At 50.0% G+C, this 26,993-nt stretch overlaps 1 protein-coding gene across 12 annotated transcripts in view; it reads right to left on the reverse strand.

Annotated features, from left to right (window-relative positions):
* The window catches only part of SARDH (sarcosine dehydrogenase), a 52,585-nt gene that overhangs the window by 6,011 nt on the left and 19,581 nt on the right, over positions 1-26,993 (reverse strand). For 3 of the 12 annotated variants that reach the window (XM_034427194.3, XM_087879695.1, XM_034427198.3), the window contains 11 exons: positions 24,581-24,710; positions 18,975-19,061; positions 17,812-17,902; positions 16,934-17,075; positions 15,665-15,748; positions 15,005-15,118; positions 14,534-14,672; positions 13,423-13,536; positions 9,639-9,786; positions 5,499-5,592; positions 1,385-1,547 (listed from right to left, as the gene is read on the reverse strand). In XM_034427194.3, the coding sequence (XP_034283085.1) occupies positions 1,385-1,547; positions 5,499-5,592; positions 9,639-9,786; positions 13,423-13,536; positions 14,534-14,672; positions 15,005-15,118; positions 15,665-15,748; positions 16,934-17,075; positions 17,812-17,902; positions 18,975-19,061; positions 24,581-24,710 (1,306 nt within the window). The remainder of the gene's footprint in view (positions 1-1,384; positions 1,548-5,498; positions 5,593-9,638; positions 9,787-13,422; positions 13,537-14,533; positions 14,673-15,004; positions 15,119-15,664; positions 15,749-16,933; positions 17,076-17,811; positions 17,903-18,974; positions 19,062-24,580; positions 24,711-26,993) is intronic. The other 9 variants (XM_087879698.1, XM_034427195.3, XM_087879700.1 and 6 more) reach the window with 6 other exon arrangements.

Genomic DNA, 26,993 nt, shown 5'->3' on the forward strand with positions numbered 1-26,993 from the left:
AAAGGATTTAATCTGGTCCTTGCAAATGGAACTGGGAGCTCTGAATTCTTGACTTCCCCTCCCCCATCTTCATAGGGAGGGAGGGAGGGAGGGAGGGAGGGAGGGAGGAAGGAAGGAAGGAAGGAAGGAAGGAAGGAAGGAAGGAAGGAAGGAAGGAAGGAAGGAAGGAAGGAAGGAAGGAATCTCCACAATTCAGGCCCTGATGTGAAAGGAGGCCAGACGCACCTCCTTGCTCTCTCCTCTATTAATGGAACAAAACCATGACAACAAATTAAATCAGCAATGTGGGCAGTTTTTATCCTTTTTCTTGCATTGCTAATTGCTAGCCTAATTACAGACTGCTGGGATTTGGGGTCCAGTTGGAATGGATTTATTAAGTCATTATGGGATCCCAAGGAGTATGAGGTGAGCACAATTAGGAAATATAGAGGGAGGAGGGAGAAATGCAAGCAGAACTTGAAAAATTGTCTAAAAAATGCAAGTATCTTTTTAAAAGAAGACATGGAGACTTTAAGAGGTTGGATCTGCCAGCTAAAGGGGCCTTTCCCCATTTCTGCCTAGCCTGCCCTCCTAGCATCTTTTTTCTGCCAGACCCGAGGCTGGAAGAGAGATCTCCGAGGAGCAAGGCTACCCAATGGAGCAGGGGCTCATCTTCACCTCTCCGATTCCCTCACTAGACCTAGAGAGGCTGGTCTGGAGCCATCCAGACCGGTGGGAGAGAACTGACTCTGCCCCATAGGTGTTTTTTCAGGAGGCAGCTGGACTTCCTTGTTTTTCTTAGAGAGAAGTTGTTTCACTTCTCTCCAAGAAGCTTCTTCCGCTCTGACTGGATGGTGGGGAATGGAAGGATTTATACTCCTTGCAGACATATTGCATCCTTTGCATCCTTTCAGAGAGTCATTGAGGCTACTTGGAGGTTTATATGTGTCCTCAGAATAACCTGAATGGTGCAAATGGGTGTGGCGCCTTCTTGGAACTATTTATTAAAAGGACTGTGTTGTAGACTGATGTTGTCGTATCCCTCCCCCTCTGTTGAGAGAGGACTGCTCGATTTTGATATAGATGGCCTCTTTCAAATCAACATTCCTCTCCTCTTCCCATCCAGTCAGAACTGAAGAAGCTTCTTGGATGAGAAGTGACACCTCTTCAAAGGAAAGTCCAGTTGCCTCTTGGAAAAAGCACCTTTGAGACAACCAGGACCTAGATGACTGAGAACCATAACTGTGGCCCAAGCACGTGGGGTGGGGTTCCTGGAGATCTGATGCAGGACAGCAATGGGGAAGGCAGACAATCCTCATCTTCTCATCAGCCTGGGCCCCACTGCTCATGAATGGGGGTCTTTGGATGCACAGGGATACTCATGGGGGGGAGTGTTTCTCCAAACCTTTCTCAATGCTGAGGGAGTCGATGGCTCTGTATCCGGCGTTGGCAATGCCGTGCTTGGCCCCGGCTTCCATGACAGCCCGGTAGACTTTCAGGCAATGCTCCCGGGGCACATGCAGCTCCCAGCCCATCTCGCCCACGAAAGACAGCCTCATGGCCCGCACCTGGAGACGGGGAAGAGGCGGTGAGGGGAGGGCGGTAGGTGAAGCCCTGGGCAAACTGCCTCCTGCCCTTCCCCGCCTGCCACCACTTCCAGAAACCTGTTTTACCCACAGCAAAAGTTTTACCCCCTTCCCCTTTTTTTTTCAATGCGAGCCCCCTCCTCATTTGCAGAGAGCTGCTCAGCTCTGCTCAGAATGACTCCCCTCAGCGTCTTGTCTTGTGCGAAGTGTTTGGCTTCTTAGTTCAGGGGCTTCCGCGCTTGCTAGCTGGTGACCCCAGAAGGCTGGCCATGGAGCCTCAGGCCAGCCATCCCCAGAGGTTGAGGTGTGGCTGCTCTGCTCTCTGACAGGGGAGGACAGAGGACTTTGAAGGCCCTTCTGGGAGCTGCCCCGGCCATGGCCTGGCCTTGCTCTTTTCCCTGGAAAAGGCTGAAAGCAGCACAAGGCATTCAGCACCCGCAGCTCTCTTGTGAATGCTGTCAGGAGGGTGACAGCCGCCGCGCCTGCCTCCATTGTCAGGAACCCAAAATAAACCCTCAACACCTGTCCTCCTTTCCCTCCCCAGCTGCCTCCGGAGCCTCTTCAAAGAGAAGCAACTGGGATTGGGGGAGGGGAGCCTCTCAGCCACTCTCAAGCATTCCTGCTCCCCACTGTGATGGCCTCTGCCCTGCTCCAGGCCATGGAGACCCCCCCTTCCATTTCAGGCCATACCTTGCCCCCACATTCCCGGATACAGCATCAGCAAAGATTCTGCTTTGGAGACCCTGGGATACCCTGAGCCTGGCCTCTGGACTGGACTCCAGGGTTGCTGGCTGTTCACAGAAACCCCTCACCCCCAATGCCAAACCCAGCACTCACAGGGTGGCAGAGCACTCTGAGAAGTGACCAAATGAGGGGACACCCCTCACCCTGTCTTAGCCAAACCAGTCCTAACACCCAAGATTGAAGGGAAGGGGTGGGGGACGACAACTGCAATCTTGTTGTCTTTGGCATCATTGCCCAGTTCAGCTGTAAGAGACAGATGGGACTCTCCCAGCCCATTTTAAACAGATCCCCCCTCCATCCCTTAGAAAGCCCAGACCCCCCTGCTCTGGTAGAAATAAACAGTGCTCTGGTGCTCATTATCCAGGGCTTTTGGTGGGGAGGGGAATAAATCATTTGCCTTCCAGATCACTGGCAGAGAAGGGGCTGCATGAACTTCACCCACCCAGGAAAGCAAACCTGGGTGGGTGCCAGGAGCTCCTGCCTCAGTGGCATCTTTAAGGTCCCGTTTGTAGGGCCTGACAATCAAAGCCCTGACAATCTCAGCTGCTTTCGCTCCTGGTCCAGAAACGGTGGAAATATCTCAGAGGACTGCCCCACCTTCTGGTCCCGAGTCACTCGAGGCCTTGCAGGGCTGCTTCTCCGCAGCCTGCCTCCCTCCCAAGCCCCCTTCCCCATAAATTTCCTTTTAAGGGCCCTTCAAGCACTACAGAAGCACTGCTGTGCTTCCCAGCATGTCCCAGAAGTTCTGCCTTTTTGGCCTGCAGACGGTGCCAACTGAAGCGGGCACCAGGCATCCCCATCAGTGGGTGGCGTTTCAGCCCAGCCATCCACACCCATCCAGAAAGCAGGAAAGCACAAAGCTCCTCATTAGAAGCCTAAGAAGCTGAGGAAGAAATTAAGGTCATCAAAGAGCTTTTGGACCCACCAAACCCTGATCTCCCCTAGGCAGCTTTTTGGGCAGAGCCTAAGAGGGAGGGCCTATCTCTCCTGGCCAGGCCCCCCTTCAGCAGACCCCCTGGTCTGCTCGGATTCATCCTGATGACCGTCAGTGTCCTTTGGCTCTCTGGAGGACTGTGTGCAGGGTGTGATCCCCCCCCCCCCCCGGGTACGGTGAATCTGCTTCTTTCTTCTCTCCACCTTTATATAAAGAACCATCTGATTTTGCCTCTCCTGACCTTTTCTGCTCTAATTGAGGAGGCTGGTGATCTCCTGGGGGCCTCCTTTTCTGGAAGCTTGTCAGACTGACACAGCCTCTCTGCTTCAGCAGCTCGCCCTGAAGGGACAGGAGCCCTCAAAGACCAGCTCCTCCTCCAAGCCCTTCCCACTCTCCTGGCCACCATCTACCCCCCCCACACAAGGTCTCTGCTCTTTCTGCTTCTTACACTGGAAGTGCAGTGGACCCCACCCCCCCACCTCAGGCTTTTCCGGGAACTGTCGCTGCACCCTCCCCCCTGGCTGAGCTTCTGAAGTAAACCAGGCCTTGATCTTCCTAACAAGTCTGGGCCATGGTCTCCTCTCAAAAGACTCCGACCCCCCCAAAAAACCTCTTTCCCAGCCTTCATAGGCTTCTCTATTGGTGGTGTCACCCACAGCCTGACAGTAATAACCGGGAGCAGCCAGGAACCCCACCTGAGAGCCTTCCCATCTCCTGCACACCAGCATTTGGGCTGCTGACCCCTGGCCAGGACATGTAGCTGACATGCTGTCAGCTGAGATGTGACCAATGGACTGTGTCCTGTTAACGTTAACCACCATGGAGACTGGCCCATCGTACCTTGCCCATCGTGGAACTATGAGGGGTGGGACACAGTTCTGCCGAGAAGACAGAGTGGAACGGCAGCCAGAAACCTCAGGGGAGGCCGGGGTGGCAACTGTTTCATTGCCACCCTTGAGCTGCCCTTCAGCTGGGGAGAGAGAGCTTCCAACCGGCTGCTTGTCCCAGCTTTGCAGTTTCAAATGATTTTGCACTGAGGCTAATCCGGGCTGTGCTTGATGCGATAGGACTAAATCTGTCCTCAGTGAGCACAAAGCTCCACTCCAGCAGCAGAGCTCAGCTTGGTGGGCCTGCTGGCCACGACTTGCCTGGTCCTCCATCTCTTCCTCTACCAGTCTCGGTGGCTCCAAGGAGGCTCAATGCATTGGAAGCTCCATGGAGGAGCCTGCTTTTGCTACCTCCAGGCAACACAGGTGCTATTTCAGAAAAGGGAGGGGCTTTGGTTGCTGAACATAAAGTGACTGTGATGTTTAAAATCTGCCCTTCTGAAGTGCTTTCCAGGCAATGTAAAGTTGTCAAAGGTGGTCCAAAGATTTCCCCCCCCCCGCCCCATTCATCTGGCTCTTCCAAAGACAACCCACGGAGATTTTCTCCCCTGCCCCACTCAATCTGACTTGCCCGGCTGGGCCTTTCAGTCCCCTTCACTTTTGATGGTCAGAATGGGACTTTCAGGCCGCACCTCCTTCTCCTCCAGGCTTCCGCCTCTGCCCATTTTAGCTTTCCTCCTCCACTGGCCCTCCCCCAGCCATTTGCCCTGGCCAATGGGCCTCTGCCCTCCCTTGTGCCCTGCTGGCAGAGTCTCCTTGCAGGGGTGCTAAATGTAAGAGCATCCTGGCCCCTGCTCTGCTCCTTGTCTCCTTGTTCATTTCCCATCCTTTTCTGCACTAGGCAGAAACATCTAATACCATGCATTGAATTACACACAAACACACACACACACACACACACACACACACACACACACACACACACATCCCTGTACCTTTCCACTGCTCCTGCCAACCAGTAATTTTACTCTGGTTTTTATTCCTTTGGAGTGTGTGACTTAATGGCAGTCTGGACCTGTGCCTGTTACTAGAGGAGAAGCTCATCCCAGGGCTGAAATGCTCCCGGTTCGGACTGGATCGCCCGATCTGGTAGCGATGGCAGCGGGTGGTTCGGAGAACCAGTAGCAAAAATCCCTGTGCCGCCCCCCCCCCCATGCCCAGCTGAGTTGCACGATCATCAGAGACTGTTTATTTTACTTTTAAAAGCATTTTCTCTACAACCTCTTCGGCCAAAAAATGGAGAAATGGCACTTTCTTGCTTTCACCCCCTTTCCTGCCCTGCTCCCCCCACCCCAGAAGGAGCCCCAAGGAAAGTATCTCCTCCTCCCCAGGCCTGCCCAGCCCTGGGAAGACAGGTGGAAGTCCTACCGTATAGCCAGCAGCCTTGGCCAGCTGGTGGGTGGAGAATGGGAAGGCCTCGTTGCTGAGGTCTACATCGAGAACTTCCTGTAGGACAGTCCTGCTACAGAGAGAAGAAGAACCCAATGAACAACCCCACCCCTCACTGCCAGCCCCGAGCCTCCAAACAGGGTCTGGCTCCCTCAGAAACAGAGCATCGCAGCTGCCCCGTGCCAGAGGCCCCCCTCAGCCAGTGCACCAAGAGTCTTCAGTCGCCAAGGCAGCTGCGGCACCAACTCCTGCGGCCACCTTAGTCCCACAAAGCGTCTGGCCAGCTCAGCCCAGCCAGCCACAGACAATTCACACATCCTGGGACCCCCGTCACAGCCCTCAGATCTGGGCTAAGGCAGGAACGGGATTCTTCACCTGGACCCACAACAGCATAGGGAGTTCTCTCCTCCTGCTTGAGGCTTGGTAGAAGGTTAGATTGCTAACAAATTTTATATCAGGTTGGGCACAGAAACAACTGCAGACAGAAAGCACAAGTGTCTGAAAGCAGAATATTCTGTTTCCTGATTTTGTATCCTGAAACCTTAATTTTATGCTGGACCCCAATTCAGGGGTGAAATCCAGCAGGTTCTAACACAGCGGTTCTCAACCTGGAGGTCATGACCCTTTGGAGGTTAAACAGCCATTTCACAGGGGTCGCCAAAGCCCTCTCTCGCCCCCCCCACGCCTTCACTCACCCTCACTCTCTGCTCTGTTGGATCGCTGGCCGTTTTCTTACCCCGCCCACTCCCAATCTATTGCTGCCTCCTGAGTCCCAGCTGATGGCTAGAGGAAAAAAAACTGTTTAAATTCTTGCCGCGGGGCTTCAAAGGGCCGCCCTATAGCCAGTGGTGGGATTCTGCCGCGCCCCTCCGCACCACTATTTATTGCCAATAAATAGTGGTGGGCGAGGGGCGGGCGAGCCAGCAATTTAACAAATGGTTCGGTGTTTTTTGGTAATTTTATTGGCCTGCATAGGCTAATTAGCCCTTGATTAGATCGGCTCCCGACTCTCAGCTGATTTGCTCTGAGCTGTTTTGCTCAGGTCTCTGCTGCTTCTTTGCAAAGAGTGCTGGAGCAATTTTTTTTCCCCCTAGCTATGCTGAAAAAGGAAACTGAAAGTAAAGCAGGCTGTTGGCTTTGTTGTTGCTGCAACATTGGAAAATTAGGCAGGCAGATTTCTTTTCTTTTTCCTCACCAAAAAAGGTAGGTGCAAACAATGGGAAATTTAGGGAAAAAGAGGAGAGTTCAAGATTTTAAAACACAAAAGAAAAAAAGCTCTATTTAACTAGGGAATTGTAATAATTGAGATACTATTAATTGTATATTGTGTTGAAAGCAGAAATGGTTAAGTTGTGGTTTGGAGAAATTATTTGGTTTATTATTATTGGTAAATATAATTAATTGATTTGTAATTGGAAATAATTGGAATATTCATGTTCATATTGATTAATATACAAAAAAGGTAGTTATATAACTAATTGATTTATATTAAAATGTTGAATTTATATTAATATAAATTATATATTATATAATAATATTATATATTATATAATTATATATTAACTGTAATATTACATAATTAACCAATGTGAGGATGGATATAAAAATAGATGACAATGGGAAGGGGTATAATATAGAATAGAAGGGAAAAATTGAATTTGATTAAGATTAGAGATGAGGATGAAGGGTAATATTGGTTTTTTACAAAAATAGATGAGGAATAAATATGGCAAAAAGGAAATATAGAAATTGTAAATTTAATTGAAATGACTAAACACTGTTTAAATTTGTGAACCGGCCAAATACTCTGTTCAAAGAAAATACATTGTATGTTTTTATGTGTGTTTCTAATTATTGTTATTTATTCATATTTGTTCTCTTTTATTCTTTAAAGTTTAACAATTCATTCTTTATCTTAATATCTTTATATTTGTTTGGGGTTGGCTTTCTTCCCTTTCATCTTTTTTATTGTACAGCAATCTTTCTCCTCAAACCTACCACCTCTCTCTTTTCTTTCCTTCTTACTTTCTCTTCCTCCCCCTCTTCTTCTCCTCCCTACTTCCTCTTCCTTTCTCCTTCTCCTCCTCTCTTCCTCCCTCTCTTACCCTCCCTCCTACTCTAATTTCCCTTCCCTTCCTTCATCCCTCTCTATTGCTGTATCCTTTTATGCATTCATTTATGAGTGCATTTATGCACTCAGAGGGCTGAAAAAGTTATCTCTGACTGGTCCTCACACTTTTGACCAGTCCTCAAACTTACGACTGTCCTCACATTTTACGTTTTTGCCCTATCTTGTCACCATGGTGAAGAGAAGCAGTTGTGAAATGAGTGACACGGTTGTTAAGAATGCTACAATGGGCATAAATGATGACTGGTGCGAAGACCGGTCAAAAGTGCGAGGACCTGTCAGAAATCACTTTTTTCAGCCCTCTGGGTAGTCCTTTTGTGCACAGGGACTACTCAGAGGGCTGAAAAAGTTATTTTTGACTGGTCCTCGCACTTTTGACCAGATCTCGAATTTACAACTATCCTCACATTTTACATTTTTTGCCCTATCTTATCACCATGGTGAAGAGAAGCAGTTGTGAAATGAGTGACATGGTTGTTAAGAATGCTGCATGGGCATAAATGTGAGGATGGTCTTAAGTGTGAGGACCAGTCAAAAGTGCGAGGACCTGTCAGAAATGACTTTTTTCAGCCCTCTGAGTAGTCCCTATACACATAGCCATGGCCACCCAGTCATATGACCAGCTAGCCACACCCACCCAGTCACATGACATCCAAACCACGCCCACAAAATAAGCCACGCCCACAGAACCGGTAGTAAAAAAAATTAGAACCGACCCCTGGTTGGGGGTCACCACAACATGAGGAACTGTATTAAAGGGTCGCGGCACTAGGAAGGTTGAGAACCGCTGTTCTAACAGGTTCTGGAAATTTTGAATAGTTCAGAGAACCGGCAAGTAACACCTCTGGCTGGCCCCAGAGTGAGGTGGGAATGGAGATTTTGCAGAATCCTTCCCCTGCCACGCCCACCAAGCCATGCCCACAGAACTGGTAGGGAAAAATTTTGAATTTCACCCCTGCCCCAACTGCATAAGGTCTTCCAATATTTGCCTTTGAAATTGTGTCCTTTCTGCCTTCATAGATGCATTGCTACAAACTTTGATAGATTGATTAACTTCCAAGGGACTAAGGGTTAGGGTTATTATTTAAAAAGAAAAAAAAGAAATGAAACTGACCTCCTGAGGCAGCTTCAGATCCTGCATGAGGTTAGTTTTCAGAGGAAAGTCTCAGGCCAAATGCTCCGGCTTTGAGCAGCTTTCTAAAAATCTCGGCTCTCCCTCTTCCACACCTACACCCGACAAAATATACCCAGAATATCTAGTTGGGGGAGGGGGGGCAGCATTGGAAGACAAAGCTGATTTGACAATCACACATTATATTTCAAAGCCTCCCACACTTCTAATAAACAGCGCAAGATGAAAACATGGATAGACTGTGAGCTAAGATTGTCTCGGGGATAGGTTGATATTCCGCTTAAGTTTAAGATGGCTGTGAAAGCAAAATATTTGATATTATGAACAGGCCAGCACAGAATGAAAGAGAAAGTGGCGATTTGCTGCTTGTGTTCCCTGGACTCAGATACTGGCCCCCAACATTATCCCACCTGCAAAGACACAAACCGGCTCTTCCCCTTTGCACAAGGAGCACCAACGGTCTGGGAGGCAGCTGTGCAAATCCCCTCCAGGTTGACAAGCAAAAGCAGAGCCCTCCAAGAGCAGTTTTCAAAGCCAGGAAGCAAAGAGTCTACCAGGAGAAGCCAATCTGGACTGGGAAGGAGCTGAGGCCAGGACGAGCTTCTCTGCTCGTGGGCCTATCTGGGAGGGACTGGAGGTCAACTGGCAGAAGAAGGAAGCTGATCTCTGTAGCAAGCAATACTCATCCTGGCATGGCCAGCCTAGGCACTCTGCCAGGTGGGCAGGGAGAAGGAGGAGGAAAGACTGCCCCTTTGGCACCCCTGGGCCTCAGTCCCATTGAACGCTATGATCGAGAGACTGAGCTCTTGGGGAAAAGAAAGGTGACCCCTTCTGCATTGGATCAAACACCGAGACTCACCTGGCGGGGCCTTGAATGCTGATCATGCCCAGCTGTTCCGACTGGTCGATCAACTGGCACTGAAAATGCTTCTCCTGCAGCACCGTCCCAATGTGTGACCAGTTATACTGGGCAGCAGCACCCCCAATAGCCAGGTAGTAGCCATCCCCTAAAAAGGATGAGAGTCACGTTGGCAAGTACAGCAGCCCCCGGATGCTGTGGGTTGCGGTGCCAGCTAGCCAAAGGGAAAGGGGGTTCACAGAGCCCTGCAGGCAGGGGATGTTCACATTGCTCTGTTGCTGATTGGCTGAATTCATCCCCACAACTCAGGAGACTCCACAGTTTACAAGTGAACTGATGCTGTGCTGACAACTGCACAACATCCTTAAATCTTGGATGTTGTGCAGTTGTATCGACAATATCCCGATCTCCACTTTTAGATCAGGGGACCTGGCAGACCCTCTGCTGCCCCAGTTCTGAGGCCCCAGAAGCAGAGCTGAATCTCTGCCAAAAGCAAAACAAACCCTTTCCTGGGACCAGACAATCCAAATTTTGCATTTAATGACAATGTGTTATAAAGTCACCTTCCTTTGACCAAGATGGCATCCTGCTGACCTTCCACCTGCCAGAAATTGAACTACTGCAATGTACTCTACATGAGGTTGCCCTTGAAGAGAACCCAGGAACTTCAGCTGGGAGAGAATGCAGTGGTGCAAGCAGTTATGGGTGCTCTTAGAGCAGCACACATTATACTTCTGCTCCGCAATCTGAGTTAGTCACCAGTTTGTTTCTGGTCCAATTCAAGGTGCTGATTTGACCTTTAAAGCTTTGCACCGCAGGGGACAGGGATGCCTCTGCCTGGTTGCATTCGCCCAGCTGATGGATCGGGCAGAGTTGCAGATGCCATCTGCCATGGCCCTTCTTTGCCATGGTGCTCACCACATGGAATATCCTTTCCTCAGACTGGCTCCACTCTTTTTCGGTGTATCTATCAGGTTCTGGGTATGTTGTCAGGCCTGGGGCTACCTTGTTGAGGGGCCATTTTTATCCTGGGGTTTGCATTTTTGCTTTTGTGATATCTATGTTACTGTTCGCCACCCAGAGTCATCTTTGGTGACTATATCACCACTGCGGTGGTGCAGTGGTTAGAGTGCCGGCTGCCAGCAATTTGGCAGTTTGAATCTCAGCAGGCTCAAGGTTGACTCAGCCTTCCATCCTTCTGAGGTGGTTAAAATGAGGAGCCAGATTGTTGGGGGCAAGAGGCTGACTCTGTAAACCGCTTAGAGAGGGCTGTAAAAACACTGTGAAGCGGTATATAAGTCTAAGTGCTATTGCTACTGTATTTATCTCTATGTCTGTCTATTGGTTTATCATCCATCCATCCTCTATTATCTATCTATCTATCATCTATCTATCTATCTATCTATCTATCTATCTATCTATCTATCATCTATCTATCATCTATCTATCATCATCTGTGGTGTTGCAGTGGTTAGAATGCAGTACTGCAGGTTAACTCTGCTGACTGCCAGCCGTTCAATTCTCACCTGATCAAGACGGACGGATGGAAGGAAGGAAGGAAGGAAGGAAGGAAGGGCCATAGTGTCGGATGGAATGCAGTATTGCAGCCTAATTCTGCTCACTGCCAGTCAGTTTGATCCTGACTGACTCAGCCTTCCGTACTTCCGAGGTCAGTAAAATAAGGATCCAGATTCTTGGGGGCAAGAGGCTGACTCTGTAAACTGCTTACAGTAAAGCACTGTAAAGCAGTCTATAAGTCTAAGTGCTACTCCTATATCAATTGAATTGAAAAATAAATAACTGTGGCTACACCAAGCCCTTCAGTTTTTTCAATCAGCCCAAAGTGACTCGGTGTTGCCACAAAACAGGACAATAAAACCAGAAATGGAAGCACTCCACCCAGCACTTCTGGAGGCCCCTCCCTTTAGCAAGGGCGCAAGGTGGAAAACACAGACCAGGGCCCTGAAGGCACAGGAGCAAAAGGGGGAAAACACAGACCGTGGCCCGGCCCTCTCCTCCTCTTCCTCAGCCTGGCCAGCATCAGTTGATGGCCCAAATGCTGCTTCTCGCCTGCCCCCCAAACCCCAGAAGTGCTGGGAGGAGCCAGCATCTCTTCTCTTGTGCTTCACCTGATAATTGGCCCTAATGAAACCCAGGAGCCGAAAACATAGACACTGCTCTAATTGCCTGTCAAGTGGAAGCCTCTCTGGGCTGGCAGCTCCTGTACCCAAAATAATGGCTTGGCAGAATCTGGCTCTGGAGGGCTAATCAGCTCCCTTTCTTCGACATGTCAATCTCAGGCAGAGATTGTCAGATTACCTGGTTCAAACCTTGCAGAACCTGCTAGGAGCAGAACAAGCCGAAGCTGCAAAAAAAAAGAAAAAAAGAAAGAAAGAAAACAGCTAGAAGTCTCTGTCAGGGCAAACTGGGGGCTCTGGGAAAAAGGATGAGAGGTCTTCTTCCGACCTGCCACGTCCCTTGTTTGCCTGCCCCAGGGCTGTAGCCTCCAATTCTCTCCTCCAAGGCTCAGGAGGAACTTCCCCTAGGATTGTGGATGGTCAGCCCTGTGAGGTAGGCAAGGTCAGGGGTCCCTAGGAGTCTGCAAAAGCGCAGAAACTGTAACTAAATCTTGAGAGCCTGTTGGAGCCCCTCTCTGGAGTCCTTCTGTAGGAAGTTAGCGCCCACCCCTTTCCTAGAAGAATGAAATATTTTAGGAAATATTAAAAAAGGCAGAATATTATATTTCTCTGGTTGTGAAATGGAGAAGTATGTTTTAAAGATGAAACAGCTCCCACCTTCCTGCCCCCATCCTTTGTCAATGGGCCAGAGGCAGAAACTCAATTCCCTCCCATCTTTGTATTGACAAAGATCATCATCTGGACCATCATCTGCAACACAATAGGACCCATCTAGCAACAGAAACTCACCACATGGCACCTGGGAAGATTACATCAGCCAGCAAGGCTAGCTAAGACCCCTGGGAGTCTGACAACCAATCAGGATACTCTTCCTGGGTCCCAGGAAGTTCAAAGCCAGAGAGGGCATCAAGGCACACTCAGCATCTCACCCCTTTTTCTGTTCAGGAACTCAAACCGTGTGATTCTGTCCACCATTAAACCATCTTTCCAAGCAGTCTCCATGTTTCCAGTGTCTTTTTCCCCACTTGGAGCTGAACCCAGAAGGAAATTTCTTCTTACCCTTCAATTCACACTGAGCAACACCAGGCTCCCTCCTTTCCCAAGACTCCGGCACCCTTCCTGCAAAGGTTCTTTATTCCCTTCCACATCTCCAAGCTCCATCATAAGCTCAGTGCCTCAGAAAGCATTTTTAGCAGTTTAGGCCACCGCACCACTCAAAGGTCCACAACAAGTTGATCTCTCAAAATAGCAGAAGGCCTTTTTGCCCAGCTAAAGAAAGATGGTAATTTTGTGGCTTGTCTTCACTACTTTTTCCTTTCCTGCTACTTTAGGTGTGTGTATAGATGGAGCATGTTGGGGGAGGGGGGCTGTCTGTGGGAAGGTAAATGAAATGGTTACCAGACCAGGGAGGATTCTGCCCCCAGAGACGCCAAGCCCATGCCGCAGAAAGCACGAAGGGAGCCTCCCTCCTTGATTTGGGCTAGAGAGGAGTCGGGGCCAGTCCCCTTAGCACCTCCAGAGGTGCCTGTTTGGGGAGACCCATCCCAGAAATTTCACCAGGGGAAGAAACCCAGCTTCTGGTCACAACCAGGGCATCAGCCCAGCAAATACATTTCAATTCAGGGGAAATGGGGAGGGTCCATCACCTTCAAAGTCAGGTGCCAGGGCTGAGTCTCGGGGCCCCGGGTTGATCGGACTAACTGTCAAATCACTTTCCACTCCCCCATCTTTGTTCAGCATGCAGGTGTAAACGGTGGTCCCTGGGGAAAGAGAATCAGGCCCCCATCAAGCTTCGGGGATGGAGGGGAAGGAAACTGCCCGGATCCCCCCATCAAGCTGCAACCTTTCCCTATGACTTCCTTACAGCACCAAGTCCGTGGCATTGGTGTCACCCGATAGGCAGCATTAAAGTCTTGCCCGCTCTTCCTGCCAGCAGCAACCATGGCGATCTCGAGGTCCATCAAATTTAGCCCTCTTGGCCAGCCGTGCCATCGAAGGTGCAGTTAGGTTTTGCAGAGGCTGCCCTCTTGGGTCCCTGGCACCAGGCTCTGAGGCCACCTCATCCTCCCCGCCTCCCAGGAAGAAGCAAGGAGGGGCCAGGCTGTGAAAAGCCGCCACCTCCTGCAGGCCAGACACAACGGCTCCATTTAGAAGCTCCCTCAAGATGCCAAACCCTGTCTGTTCAGCATGGTCCATCCCGCTTTCAAAACTGTGCCAATCTGTTGGAAACACCTGTGAAGATGCCCATGTTGAAAAGCTGCAGGCCCATGTGTTGACAAAGGGCAAATGGCCCATGGCAAAGGGGTCACCCTAGGACCGGAAAGGGTCCTAGGGTTCCAAGTCCACCTGAGAGCACAGAAGCAGCCTGGCCGCTCCTTCCTCCTACTGTAAAAGGTTTTGCAGAGCCCTCTCCTTATCAGGAGGACTGAAGGAGCAGCATTGGCATAGAGGGCCAATTCCTTAGGGGTCAAACTGCAGATCCAGAGCTGGGGCAGGCCGGGTCCAGCCGGCCCCAGACAATCCTTGGTCTGTGTCCAGGGTCCTTTTGAAAATGGCCAACTCAAGCGCCCTGCCGGTGCTGGTATCAGGGCCAGCCCTGGCTGGCTGAGCTCAAGGGGGTGGGGGGGGGCTCGCCTCCTGCATGGAGCATGGAAAGTGGCCCCAAGGAGGATTTACAGGACAATACCCATGAGCCCTCTTCCGTGAAGACTCAGCCCAAGGCGCTGGTTTCAGGGTCTGGGGAGGAAGAGAACCTACCTGGGGGCTTGTGAACATCAGCCGTGAAGAGCCAGTTGGCTGCCTTCCTGGCATCCGGACCCACCAGGTAGAATTTGCCAAAGTAAGACATGTCAAAGACAGCGAGAGCATTTCGGCAGCTCAAACATTCCTTCCTGATCTGAAAATGTAGACACCACCAGGGTGGCAAGGGGCCAGACAAAGACCTCCCCGTTTGTGTTTCCTTTCCAAAATCTCATCCAAGGCTTCTCTGCTCCTGCATCCCTCACTGAGAGCTGGGTCGTTTGGCAGAATTGTTCCCATTAAGACCCTCCACAGGAAGCCACGTCCAGCCCAGCGTGAAAACAGCTGGGCAAGGCAGGGTTCTCACCCTCTCTTTGGCAGCAGTCAACTGGAATCTTGACTGGCATCTTGGGTGGGGGGCACAGAGGGCCTTCATCTCCTCGAGTCTGCCTTGCCCACCTGGTGAATGCCCTGACCCCTTCTACTCACAGTGCTATGATGAGGAGGGAAGTCGAAGGTGTACTCCTCGGAGAGCAGCTGGCGGTAGGCATCCTCCTCACGGGACGGGTGGCCGTAAGCCCCATAATAGTTGTAGTCCAGCACCTGGATTGGCACATGAACAGCAGGCCTCAGCCCCCGCCCCCCTGCAGAGACGCCCTGGGGAGACGGGTGAAAGCTGGACATTGTGCTGCAGATGGGGGTGGGGTTGTAGGGAAATCAAGGGGGGGCCTTGGCCTGACTGAGCCAAGGGAGGGGGGAGGGAGGAGCTGGTGCTTGGAGTGGACATGGGTCCAGGATATGGGTTTATAAGGAGAAGCATGGGAAGAAGGGCTACCAACCGCTGGGTGGGTTTATCCAAAATGGTCCAAAGGTCCAGTATAGAAGAGGACAACTGCCCCTGCTGCATGACCCAGAAGGCTTGAGCAGATAAAGCCTTGCCAGGCCCTCAGGGTAGCTACCGGCCACAGGCATCTGGCTCTCCCCGCTGCTGCAGCCGCCTCCCCTTTGCTTGGCCAGAGCAGACCCGCCTTCTCCATCCTTGGGCCATTCAAGGAGAGACTTGAATGGAGGCTTCTGAAGACCTCGAATGATCCTGAAGGGAAAGCAGGTCCCCTCCCCAGCCTTGCAAGAGACTCGCCCAAGGCTTACCGGTGCTTTGCTCACCGGGTTGAACCAGCCTGGCCTCTCCCACCCGTGTCGCTCCTGGAAGACGCAGCCCTGAAGCAGCAGTTCCTGCATGCAGAGAGGAAAGCAGGGTGAGCACCTGGGGAAGCATCCACACTCCTCCGAGAAGGAAGCTGGGAAAATTCACACCCGAAGCCTCTTATGGGACCAGCCTCCATCATCTGCTCCACAAACAGCACCTCTCCCTGGCCCTGGGTTCAGTTCTCTGCTGCATCCCACACTTTGGTTGCAGCCAATTGGAGGTCTGGCCCCAAGACAGAGCTCCCCAGAGAAGGAGGATTCTCTAGGACTTGGGGTGGCTCTGCTCCCGCATCCCTCCAGCCCTTGCGGGGGGCATCCTTGGCCTCAGCCACTGGCTCCCCCACTATGCAGGGGAAGATTCTCTGCAGAGGCCAGGCACCCAAGGCTCCCCACACAGACCACTTCCAAGCTTCAATGGGCCTGCGTGATTCAGGCTACGGCAGAAGGACCAGGCGGTGGGTCATGTGGGTGGCCACCCATTCTCTTTGCTGCTCTGGGAAACCCGAGGGCTGCCCCTAGAGTGTCCCAGGCGCCTGGCTGGGGAAGATGAGGTGTTTCCCAGAGAGAGAACCAAAATGGCTCCCTTTGCAAGGCCCTCCTAGGCTGGTAAAAGCAGGAATGCCCAGAACTGAGCCATAGACAGAGGAGACCAAACTCTGGCACATTTTCTGCAAAGTTTGAGGGATGTGCATGAGAAACAAAGGGGCAGGAACAGGTTGTTGTGGGGTAAATGAACTGGGATGCAGGAAGGCATCATGGAGGGGACCCAAATGCTGAGTCGTTCATCTGCCAACCTCCCATAAGCAGTAAGCTGTGGGCATCTGGGGTAGTTGCCTTGGCAATGGGATTTCCCCCTTTTGCAAAAACCTAGGAGCAACCTACTGAAGGGGGGAGGGATAGAAATGCTTATGGAGATCTCCTTGCTGTGGCTCAGCTGATCCTGTCCAGAAGAGCTCTGCATTCTTCTGCTGCCCCACATTTTGCTCTGGTGCCCCAGAAACGGAGCCTTCCCCCTAATGTCAATCCAGGCTCTTCAGGGCTGATGGGGGGAAGGGGACTAAAGGCCTGGGCTGCCAGACAAGAGGGCATGGGAAGAATGCCTCAGGGCTCTGTGGCTAGCAGCGATATCAGGCCAACTAGCCATTATATTTTGCCTGAGGCATGTGAGGGGGGGCAAAGGGTCTGCAATGCACCCAGCAGCTCCGGCTTCACCTCATGCAGAGGGTCCTTCCTCAAGTTACGCCCGGCCAGTGGCTCATCGTAGGGGAACACGATGGAGTAGTTCTTGGCGTAGGACTCATGGCTCCTCTCTCGGATCCAGCGATGGTTGCCCGTGAGGAAGCGGTGAAACCTCCTGAAAAGCGAGGTGGACCTCATCACCACAGTTGGAGGCGGGGGGACAGCCAGTGCCTGGGATCCTTCAGGGGAAGCAGTTGGACAAGGAGTCCCGGCGGATGCCTTGGGGACCAAGAATCACATCCACAGGACCCTCTGGCAGCTGGATCTCTGGGGAAGCAGGGGCTTATCAGAGGCCAGAGGGAAAGAGGGCTGGGATCTGACAGGAACAGATTTGAATGGCTTAATGTCCATTAACTGCCCCTGCTGAGCTGGAAGAACAAACAGCTGTTGCTACCACCGCAAAAGAACGTGGGAAAGTTCGAGAAAGACCCCACTAAGTCAGGATCCCAATCTCTCCTTCATCCCCAATGGTTTTGGAAAGGTTGGGGCTGCTCCGTGAAATCTGGTGGCCTTTGGAAAACCAGATCCGGATTTTGCTCAGCTCCCATCACCCTCTTGGCGCACTGCATCTCTGAGAAGAAACGGAGTAAGAGCCACTTGGGGTTCATCCTGCCAACTGATCTCCCAGAACTCCAGCGGATCCCATGTTCAGAAGGACAGATTACAGGGCAACACCCTGTGATTTCCGCGGCTAAAGTGTCCGTTTCAGGGCCCCCTCCACTCCACACATCAAGGGCTCGGTACTTCCTCCCACTGGCTGCAGTCTACTCAAGAGTTCCCCAGCTGTAGCCCGCTCCCAGTGCAGCAAGAGCATTGGCTTGACAGGAGAACCACAAGGAGCTGCTGCTCACCTAATGTCATAGCTGAACATGTCCTTCTCCGGATGTCCATGGACAATCCAGTGGGCCAGTTCCTTCCCACAGCCTCCTCCAAGCATCATTCCTGTGGAAAGGGAAGACCAGAAGTCAGAGGGTGCACAAAGATGCTCCTTTATAAAATGCACCATCTACCGATTCTTTGCTGTTAAATCAGGGCTGCTTCTTTTGCTGGACAACTCTGGTTGCCATAGACAACCGGATTTCTGCTTTCTTACACATGGAAGAAAACTATTTTCTGACAAATCTTGCAGGGTCCTCACTCACTTATTGGCTCGGAATGGCCCTTCCAGCTTGCAAATTTATTTAAATGTGACCTTAAGAGGAGGCAGCTATTCACTCCAGGCTACATGACAATCTGAAGAATTAGAAGCTGCAGGAGATAAAATTAACCAGAAGCTCAAATAAGGGCTGAAGAAAGCAGAGGAGACCCCCGTGGATAAACACCAAAATTTGCTCCTCAATGCCAGGGAAAACCTATCTTGAACCCTTCACCTCCTCTGAGTGTGGGGCAGGAAGCAATGGTGGTAGGAGCAACTTGGAGAGGCAAGACAAATGGCCAAGGGCAGATGTTGCTTCTGCACACAGCAAGGCCTTTGGAAATGAGGGGGGGTTGGGGGTTTCTCCCAAATTCTCTGGCAGGGTGAGGGTGCTGGGTTGGGCAAGATTTTTGCATCAGGAGCAGCTCTGGCCTCTGGGTCACCCACAAGGCTGTGGATTGGGGTGGGATGACCAATGGGGCTCCGTTGACCAACTATGCACATTTATTTAACTGGGGTGTTTTTCTGCTGCTGTGTTTATGGTGCTCTCTCCTACCACGCTCTTCTGGGATGTGAAAACCACATGCAAAACACTCTTCCACATCCTCTCCAACACACACCCCCAGCAAATCTCACTAGGACTCAACAGCTCTCCTCCAGATGAAGTTGGGGTTGTGCTTTTGGGGAGCCTTTGAAACATTGTTCCCCCCTCTGTCTACTCTTTCCCCAACCAGAGTGTCCTGGGCCCATGGCTTGGTCCAAGGGCAACCCCTGGCCAGCCCCCTCTTCTTATGGACTTGGGCAGCCAGGCAGCTGCGCATTTCCCCAACTGTCCTGTCTGGGAAGGCTGCAAGGGTGACTTTAGGGCTTGCTCCTTACCAGCACTGTTGAAGCCACATCCCAGGAAAAAGCCACGGACTTCTGGAGCTTCCCCTAGGAGAGGTTTATGGTCTGCAGTGAAGGATTCTGTGGCAGGGAAGAAAAGAGAGAGAAAGAGAGAGGATTAAATGTGGCACAGCAATTCTGGCTTTAATCCTGTGCACTAATGCTGCAACTTTAGATATGGTATGTGCACCAAGAGTCAGATCCACGTCAAGAAGTGCAGAGTACTCTAATTCCTGGGTCTCTCTCTCCCCCCCCCCTCTCTCTCTCTCACACACACACACACACAGCAGATACAGACATGGATTTTTCTGTGGAAAGATCATGCCATAGACCACTGCACAAGGAAAGTGCAGAAGAGGAAATAGTGGGGGGTGGGAGAAGAGGGGGTGTCTGTGTGTGTGAGAGAGAGAGAGAGAAAGAGAGAGAAGTTAGAGAAAGAAGAGAGGGAGGAGTGAGAGGAGAGGGAGGGATAGGAGAGAGAGAGAAAAGGGAAAGAGAAGAGTGAGTGAGAGAGAAAGAAAGAAGACAGAGAGAGAGGATAGAAAGAGAACAGAGAGAGAGAGGGAGGGAGGGAGAGGGAGCGAAGAATAAGAGAAAGAACAGAGAGAGGAAGGAGAGGGGAGGGAGATAGGAGAGAGAGAAAAGGGGGAGAGAGAGGAGAAAGGAGAGAGAGGGAGGGAGGAGAGACAGAAAAAAGAGAAGCAGCAGCCCACCTGCAGCTCCCACTGCTGACCATGAGGCTGCAGATAAAAGTTGGTGGCCACTTCATCCACCCCAAATGTTCTGGACCTCACCCTGCCTCAAAAAAAGAAGTCTCCTTGAGAATCCTTGGCAAAAACCTCCCCTAATTGAGCTGAAAATACTTGACGGAGTTAAGTTCATATTTTTAAAAACTGTCTCCAAAACCGTCATCTCTTTCTTACTTAACCCACACATTCCAAGAAAGTACCGTTTTGCATTTTTTCCCCTTCAGCTTAATATTTATTTCATTATGACTAATAGAGGAAAGTAAGAGGCTTAAAAGAGCTGATTCAGTTTCTGCCTGTAAAGTCTATTTATTAGTTTGGGGATTGAACTATGAGAAAAGGTGAGCTATAAATATTCTAACTACATTCAACTTCTCTGGCTCAGCTCAGTTCGGCACAGGAGACTTTCTTCCTCCTTGTTGACATCTGGAAGGGCAGCTGTCAGGTAACCAAAAGCAGCAACTTGGGTGGATTTCATACCTCCCTTCAGAACCTTCTAGAATTCCAGAACAGCTCAAGGGGGAAGCCCCTCCCCAGAAATACCATTTGGCCAAGTGATGGTTCCTCCTCTTCCTCCTGGTGACCCATAGAGATCTACGACCAGAGGATGGCCTCATCCCCATCAAGTGATCGAAGACCCTCGTCAGTAATAGCAATAGCACTTAGACTTATATACTGCTTTACAGTGCCTTACAGCCCTCTCTAAGTGGTTTACCGAGTCAGCATATTGCCCTCAACAATCTGGGTCCTCATTTTACCCACCTTGAAAGGACAGAACTGAGTCAACCTTGAGCCAGTCAGGAGCAAACTCCCGGCCGGAAGCAGAATTAGGCTGCAATACTGCATTCCAACCACTCTGACAATACGGCCCTTCCTTCCTTCCTTCCTTCCTTCCTTCCTTCCTTCCTTCCTTCCTTCCTTCCTCCCTCCCTCCCTCCCTCCCTCCCTCCCTCCCTTCCCTGCTTCTCATTCCCATCTCCCTTCCTCCCTCCCTCCTTCCTTCATCTGCCTCCCTCCTTCCCTCCCTTCCCATCTAGCACTAGCATTTAGACTTATATACTGCTTCACAGTGCTTTACAGCCCTCTCTAAGTGGTTTATAGAGCCTCTTGCCCCCAACAATCTGGCTCCTCACTTTACCCACCTCGGAAGGATGGAAGGCTGAGTCAACCTTGAGCCTGGTGAGATTTGAACTGCCAAATTGCAGGCAGCCAGCAGCCAGCAGAAGTAGCCTGCAGTACTGCACTATAACCACTGCATCACCATGGCTCTTTGCTGGCAGGCTAAACCCAGCAGGGATGATCGGGCAAAGGCTGCCTTATACTTATTGCTAGACTTATTGCTGCAGTTAAGATATTTCTTCTGTCTTTTCATGCTCTTGGATAGCTATCCCTTAAGTTGGATGATAGCTGAGACAAGCATGAACTGGGACCGGACCAGACTGTGCAGCTCAAAACACTCAAAGCAGCTCCTAAATCCAGACCTTTGAGGGGCCCAAAGGGCAGGCCCTTTGCCCTCCTTAGAGTCCCGATTACTCCTCCAAGATCCCAGGGTCCTGATCTCTGGCCCTTCTTCCCAGAGAGTCTGGAAAATACCAACTTTTCCAATAAATGTCCACCAGGAGTTAAATATAAGAGGCCCAATAATATTATTGCACTGATCCAGTTATTATTGTAGCAGCTCTCGTCCATCAGCTCCTTTTATGCGTTAGATGTGTTGTTGCCTTTGTGGTAGTAAACAAGTTACACGCTGCATCACCACATATAGCACACTGACACATTGCCTCCATGCGCATAATTGTCCAACCTGTATTGCACAACCAGAATCCAGCTGTGGAGGGAACCGTCTTTAGTTCTTGCTTGGCTAAACAAGATGTTTCCATCTGAAGAACTAGGACCGTTTGTCCTCTGGCATATGTGACAGGAACTAAGATATCTTCTCCCACAAAAAAATGATGGCAACTCATCATACAAATGTAAGAGTTGGCAAGGCAGAGGGCGAAGGCCCACAAAGATGCAGTTCCTGTCAAAGACCCATCGGTTTTCTGCGCCATCGTCGGGTGCAGAATTCCTCAAGTAAGAAGAGAGTCTGAAAGGCTCAATGCAGCAAGAAGTCGACAGCACAGCAACTGACTTAGACCAACCAGATGTCTTCGGTGAGGAAGGAAGTGTCAGGTGAGAATTGGTGAAGTGGTAGATCTTGGACCAAAGGAGAGTTCCAGTCCCCACTGGGCAAGTGGGAGGAGAGGTTGGAGAACAACATTGGAAGCAGCTGAGGAAGACCATCCTGAGTTCTGCCATGAGAAGGAGGAGCCTTTGGCAAAAGGTCAGCAGGCAAAACCTGGTCAAAGCAGAAACCAGTGAACGGAGACTTCTGAGAGGAACCAGGCTGGGCTGAAAGTCTGTAGAGATTCTCAGTCATCCAGGTCATGGTTATCCCAAAGGTGCTTTTTTTTTTCAGGAGACAACTGGACTTTCTTGTTTTTTCTTTGAAGATGTTTTGCTTTTCATCCAAGAAGCTTCTTCAGCTCTGACTGGGTGGTAAGGAATGGAAGGATTTATATTCCTTGCAGAGAGCTGGTCATTTGCATCCTTTTCAAAAGAAAAAACAAGAAAGTCCAGTTGCCTCCTGAAAAAGCACTTTTGGGAGAACCGTGACCTGGATGACTCTACAGACTTTTAGCTATACAATTTGGGATGAACACCCTTTGAATAGTGCGGGAGTAGGAATGGATTTCCAGAGGGAAAAATGGCAGACCACATAAACCAGGACTCAGATGGTTGGGGGCAAAAATGAGGACTCAGATTGTTGGGGACAATAGGCTGACTCTGTAAACTGTTTACAGAAGGACACAGATAAACCTCCAAGTGCTTCAATGACCCTTTAAAAGGATGCAAATGACCAGCTGTCTGTAAGGAATATAAATCCTTCCATTCCCCACTATCCTGTCAGAGCTGAAGAAGCTTCTTGGATGAGAAGCAAAATGTCTTCAAAAGAAAAAACAAGAAAGTCCAGTTGCCTCCTGAAAAACAACACACCTTTGGGACATGCTGGGCTTCAGACATGAGGCCTACCCTGAAGAAGCACCAGGGCAAAAGACAAGACCCGACAGTGAAAAAGTGACACTTCTTGTAAAGGCAATACCAGCGTCAGGTCAATGCCCAAGGGACCAATCTGAAGAACACCATGATGCAACTAAGGTGACAGCCAAGACAGGACACAACAAGAGCCACAGTGGGGCAGTGCAGGCTAATTCAGCTGACTTCCAGTAGTTTGATTCTCACCAGCTCAGGGCTGACTCAGTTTTCCATCCTTCCAAGGACGGTAAAATGAGGACTCAGATTATTATTGGGGGCAATAGCCTGAGTCTGTAAACTGTTTAGAGAAGGCTGTAAAGTACTGTGAAGCGGTATATAATTCTAAGTGCTATTGCTATCTGAATTTTGATCATGTGACTATGCTGCAAACATAGTAAGTGTGAAAAACAGTCATAAGTCACTTTTTTCAGTGCTGTTGCAACTTTGAATGGTCACTAAATGAACTGTTGTAAGTCGAGGACTACTTGTGATAGTAAACAAGTGTTGCCATCTCAGAAGAACCTGGGCAGGGGTTGGGCAGGGGTTGAAACAAGCAGAAGGGTTCAGCAGGAAGCTGTGCTTAGATCTCATGCCTCAAAAACCTCAGATCTTTGCCGGAATCTGCTGACTCTGAATCCGGGGAGGCAATTCCTGCCTCTCCTCCCCCCTGGTCTTTTTGCCAAGCCATCTTTCAGGGCACCTGTCGAACCCCACATCCCGCAACCCCTCAGCTGCATTTCCTGCTGAGGCCCTCAGCTCTTCAAGAGACACTCAGTGGGATTTACAACGAGGAAGCAAGAACAATCAACATGCTGACAAAATATGTTAATTGCTTCAATTATCAGCCAGAGGAGCAAAGATTGCTCTCATTGGAGACTTGGAGGGAATTTCTTTCAGCCAATATCACCGAACAACCACAGGCCTCCTGACATTCTCTTCTGATGAATGGTGGGTTCGATCCCATCATTTAGCATATAAAGTGGAATTATGAATGAAGAAGAAGCAAACTCCACTAAGGACATTCAGCTGGCGAGGAAAAAGGTCTGCCTCAGCAGTTTCTGGGCCTGCGAGAGCCGTTGAGACCCCTCCCACACTCCTGGCTGGGTTGAGTTGAGATTGCTGGGCTTGGGGGGTTCCTGCAACTCGGTGGCTTAGTCCGTTTCAGCTGTCACCCCACAGAAAATGTGAGGACTGCAAAAGCAGCACTACATCCCATGAGTAGACTCCTCCTTGTCTCCCCTGGGCTTCTCCTATGCCCATCCTTCCTTTCTTCAAGGTATCGGGGCTTCTGCCTCTCTGGTGCCACTTTCTGGCCAAGTGGACTTCTTCCCTACTCCAAAAACAAATGCCCGGAGGACAGGAGGAAGGTTGCTGGCTAAACAGCCAATTGTTGGATTTCCCACTGATCAACACAGAAGCAGCTCAGAAGCTAACAGCCAAGAGCTTCCTTCTGTTTTTTCATTCTCTCTTCTTCCAAGAGATGTAGAGATACATGGATGAGAACTGAAAGTCCACCAGCAACATTAGCAAGTAGATGGTTTCCTAGAAGGTGGGCCGAAAGGTACAGTGCCTAATGTTCTGTGTAGCTTAATTCTCTAACTTTGTGATGGCAGTGAAGATTTACCAAAACAAATCTAATCTGTGTTTACCAAAGCCCACAGCTGTAAATGTGATTGTGTAAAAAAATCACATTGAAGGAGATGTTTACTATGTTTCCCCTCCTCTTTCAAGACAATTCTTAATATTGTGGATACTTTTATGAAGTCTGGGGGTCCTCACCTGGTCCACAGACAGTTGATTTAATTCCAGTTTGCTCCAGAGCTGGGACTCGGTTGATGGCACCATCAATATGCTGTGTAAATACATCCCAGTCCAGATTGAAGAGACCAAAAGCAAAATCGTCCAACACCTGTAAGAGCAAAATACGCATTGCAGACATTAGGCACCGATTACAACATGTCAGCTGCCAGAAGATGGACACCACAGACACGATGGCAAGTCAGACTCCACCCGGCTTTTGAGACAAACTTTCTTCTCCAAACTGTTTCTTGCTGCCTGAACTCAGCACCATTATTGAGATCACCAAGAACTTTTCTGATGGAATAAGTCATAGAATCACAATGTCAACCCTGAAGCTGGCCAGACTGAGGCCATTTTGAGACTTCAGCGCTGACACACTGGAGAAGAGGGACGGGGGTGGGGGAGAATAGTTGGGGTGTTGTAGTCAAAACAAAATACTTTCTCTTGGGAACCAAGGACAGTCCTGCAGGTGCTCTGAAGGAGGGGACTGGAGTCACCTAGCAACTGGATAGTATCTTCATTGGACCGTGTGACTGATTGTTTTAAGAAAGTGGAAAACTTTTACTTTTAATTAGATGAAAACCATGGGAATAATCAGAGTCGGCTTTCACCAGCTTGTGCCAATATGACATATCCAATAAACTTATTCTTTGCGGAATCTACCTGCCTCAGAGTTTTGTTTGCTACATGCTATGTTACTTGGAACTTGCTATGGGTATGTTACTCGAAGGGACCTTGGAGGTCTTCTAGTCCAACCCCCTGCCAAAGGCAGGAGTCCTTGTACTATACCAGACAAATGGCTCTCCGGCCTCTTCTTAAAAATCTTCAGTGATGGAGCTCCCACAACTTTCAGAGGCAAAGTGTTCCATTGATTAATTGCTCTCAATGTCAGAATTTTTTCCTTAGTTCTAGGTTGGATCTCTCTTTAAGAAGCTCCCACCCATTACTTCTTGTCCTGCCCTCGGGGGCTTTGGGGAACAAGTCAACCTCCTCACCTCTGTGACAGCCCCTCAATATTGGAAGACAGTTATCATGTCCCCCCCAATCCTTCTCTTCAATATGCTAGACATGCCTAATTCCCTCAACCATTCATCATATGATTTAGCCTTCAGCCCCCTTAATCATCTTTCTTGCTCTTCTTGAGCAAGTCTCTCCAGGGTCTCAGCATTTTTTGGTATCATAGTGACCAGAACTGGATGCAGTAGTATTCCAAGTATGGCCCTATATCAGCTCTTCCTAGGATCCTGAATGTCCACTATTCTCCCAGACTCTTTGGAGACCCAGATCCTGGGAATCGAGGTCTGTTTCCTGGAATTGGAAAAAGGCTCTGGACGGAGAGCAGTTCTTATGCAACCAATGCAGATTTCCTCACTTGCTTTGCCTTCGTCAGTTTGCCCTCAGGCGTCAGCCCAGAGCTTCAGGATGCTTGGGCTTCTGCTTCCCTGATTAAACCTGGCCACTCTGATCAATCCAATAAAGCAATGGCCTGTTCATCTGTAATTAAATCAACCCTTCACCATTAATATTTATGCAAGTCATCCTATATCTTCTAAATCAGTACTAAGTCACCACACTTCATTGTCACTGAATGGCAGGCCAGGGGCTAAGGCCGCTCATCACTTTAAGGAAGGGAGGCAGGAAAGGTGAGCCAGGACTGCAAGCAAAGGTAGGTTGAGCCACGGTGGTGCAGTGTTCAGAGTGCAGGCTCCTTCTACTGCCTGCCAGCTGCCTGCAATTTGGCAGTTCGAATCTCACCAGGCTCAAGGTTGACTCAGTCTTCTGTTCTTCCGAGGTGGGTAAATGAGGATCCAGATTGTTGGGGGCAATAGGCTGACTCTGTAAACCACTTAAGAGAGGGCTGAAAAGCACTGTGAAGCGGTATATAAGTCTAAGTGCTATTGCTATTGTTGTGCAACCCATTTTCTTTCCAGCACATGACAGGAACGCTCAGGGAGCCACCTTGACATGCACAATAGCCGGGGCTCTGGCTACTCTGTTCCCAGGCCCAATGCAGTACATGTTCCCCAACCTGAGCTCTTCCAAATCTTTGGGGGAGAGGAGAAGCAAAGCCTCTGCCTTGTCTGCCAGTTACGCCCTTTCCTGCATAAGAAGGCTCTCTTTTTGGTCACTCCTGTTCTGGCCATCTCCCGTTTGGACTACTGCTACATGCTCTACATGGGGCTTCCCTTGAAAAGTACCCAGAAGCTTCAGCTGGCAAAAAAAGGGGGGTAGGTGAACAATTTTTGGCATCCAAAGAAGGGCACACATAACACCTCTGCTGCATGAGCTGCACTGGGTGCTGGTCTGCTTGGGGGTCCAATTCCAGGTGCTGGTTATGAAGCCCTACAGGAACCGATTTCGTCCCATTACATCAGCCCATCCCACACAGGCA

The sequence above is a fragment of the Pantherophis guttatus genome, chromosome 16 (genome assembly GCF_059756535.1).
Source record: "Pantherophis guttatus breed Tessera chromosome 16, ASM5975653v1, whole genome shotgun sequence".
Taxonomy (NCBI): Eukaryota; Metazoa; Chordata; class Lepidosauria; order Squamata; family Colubridae; genus Pantherophis; species Pantherophis guttatus.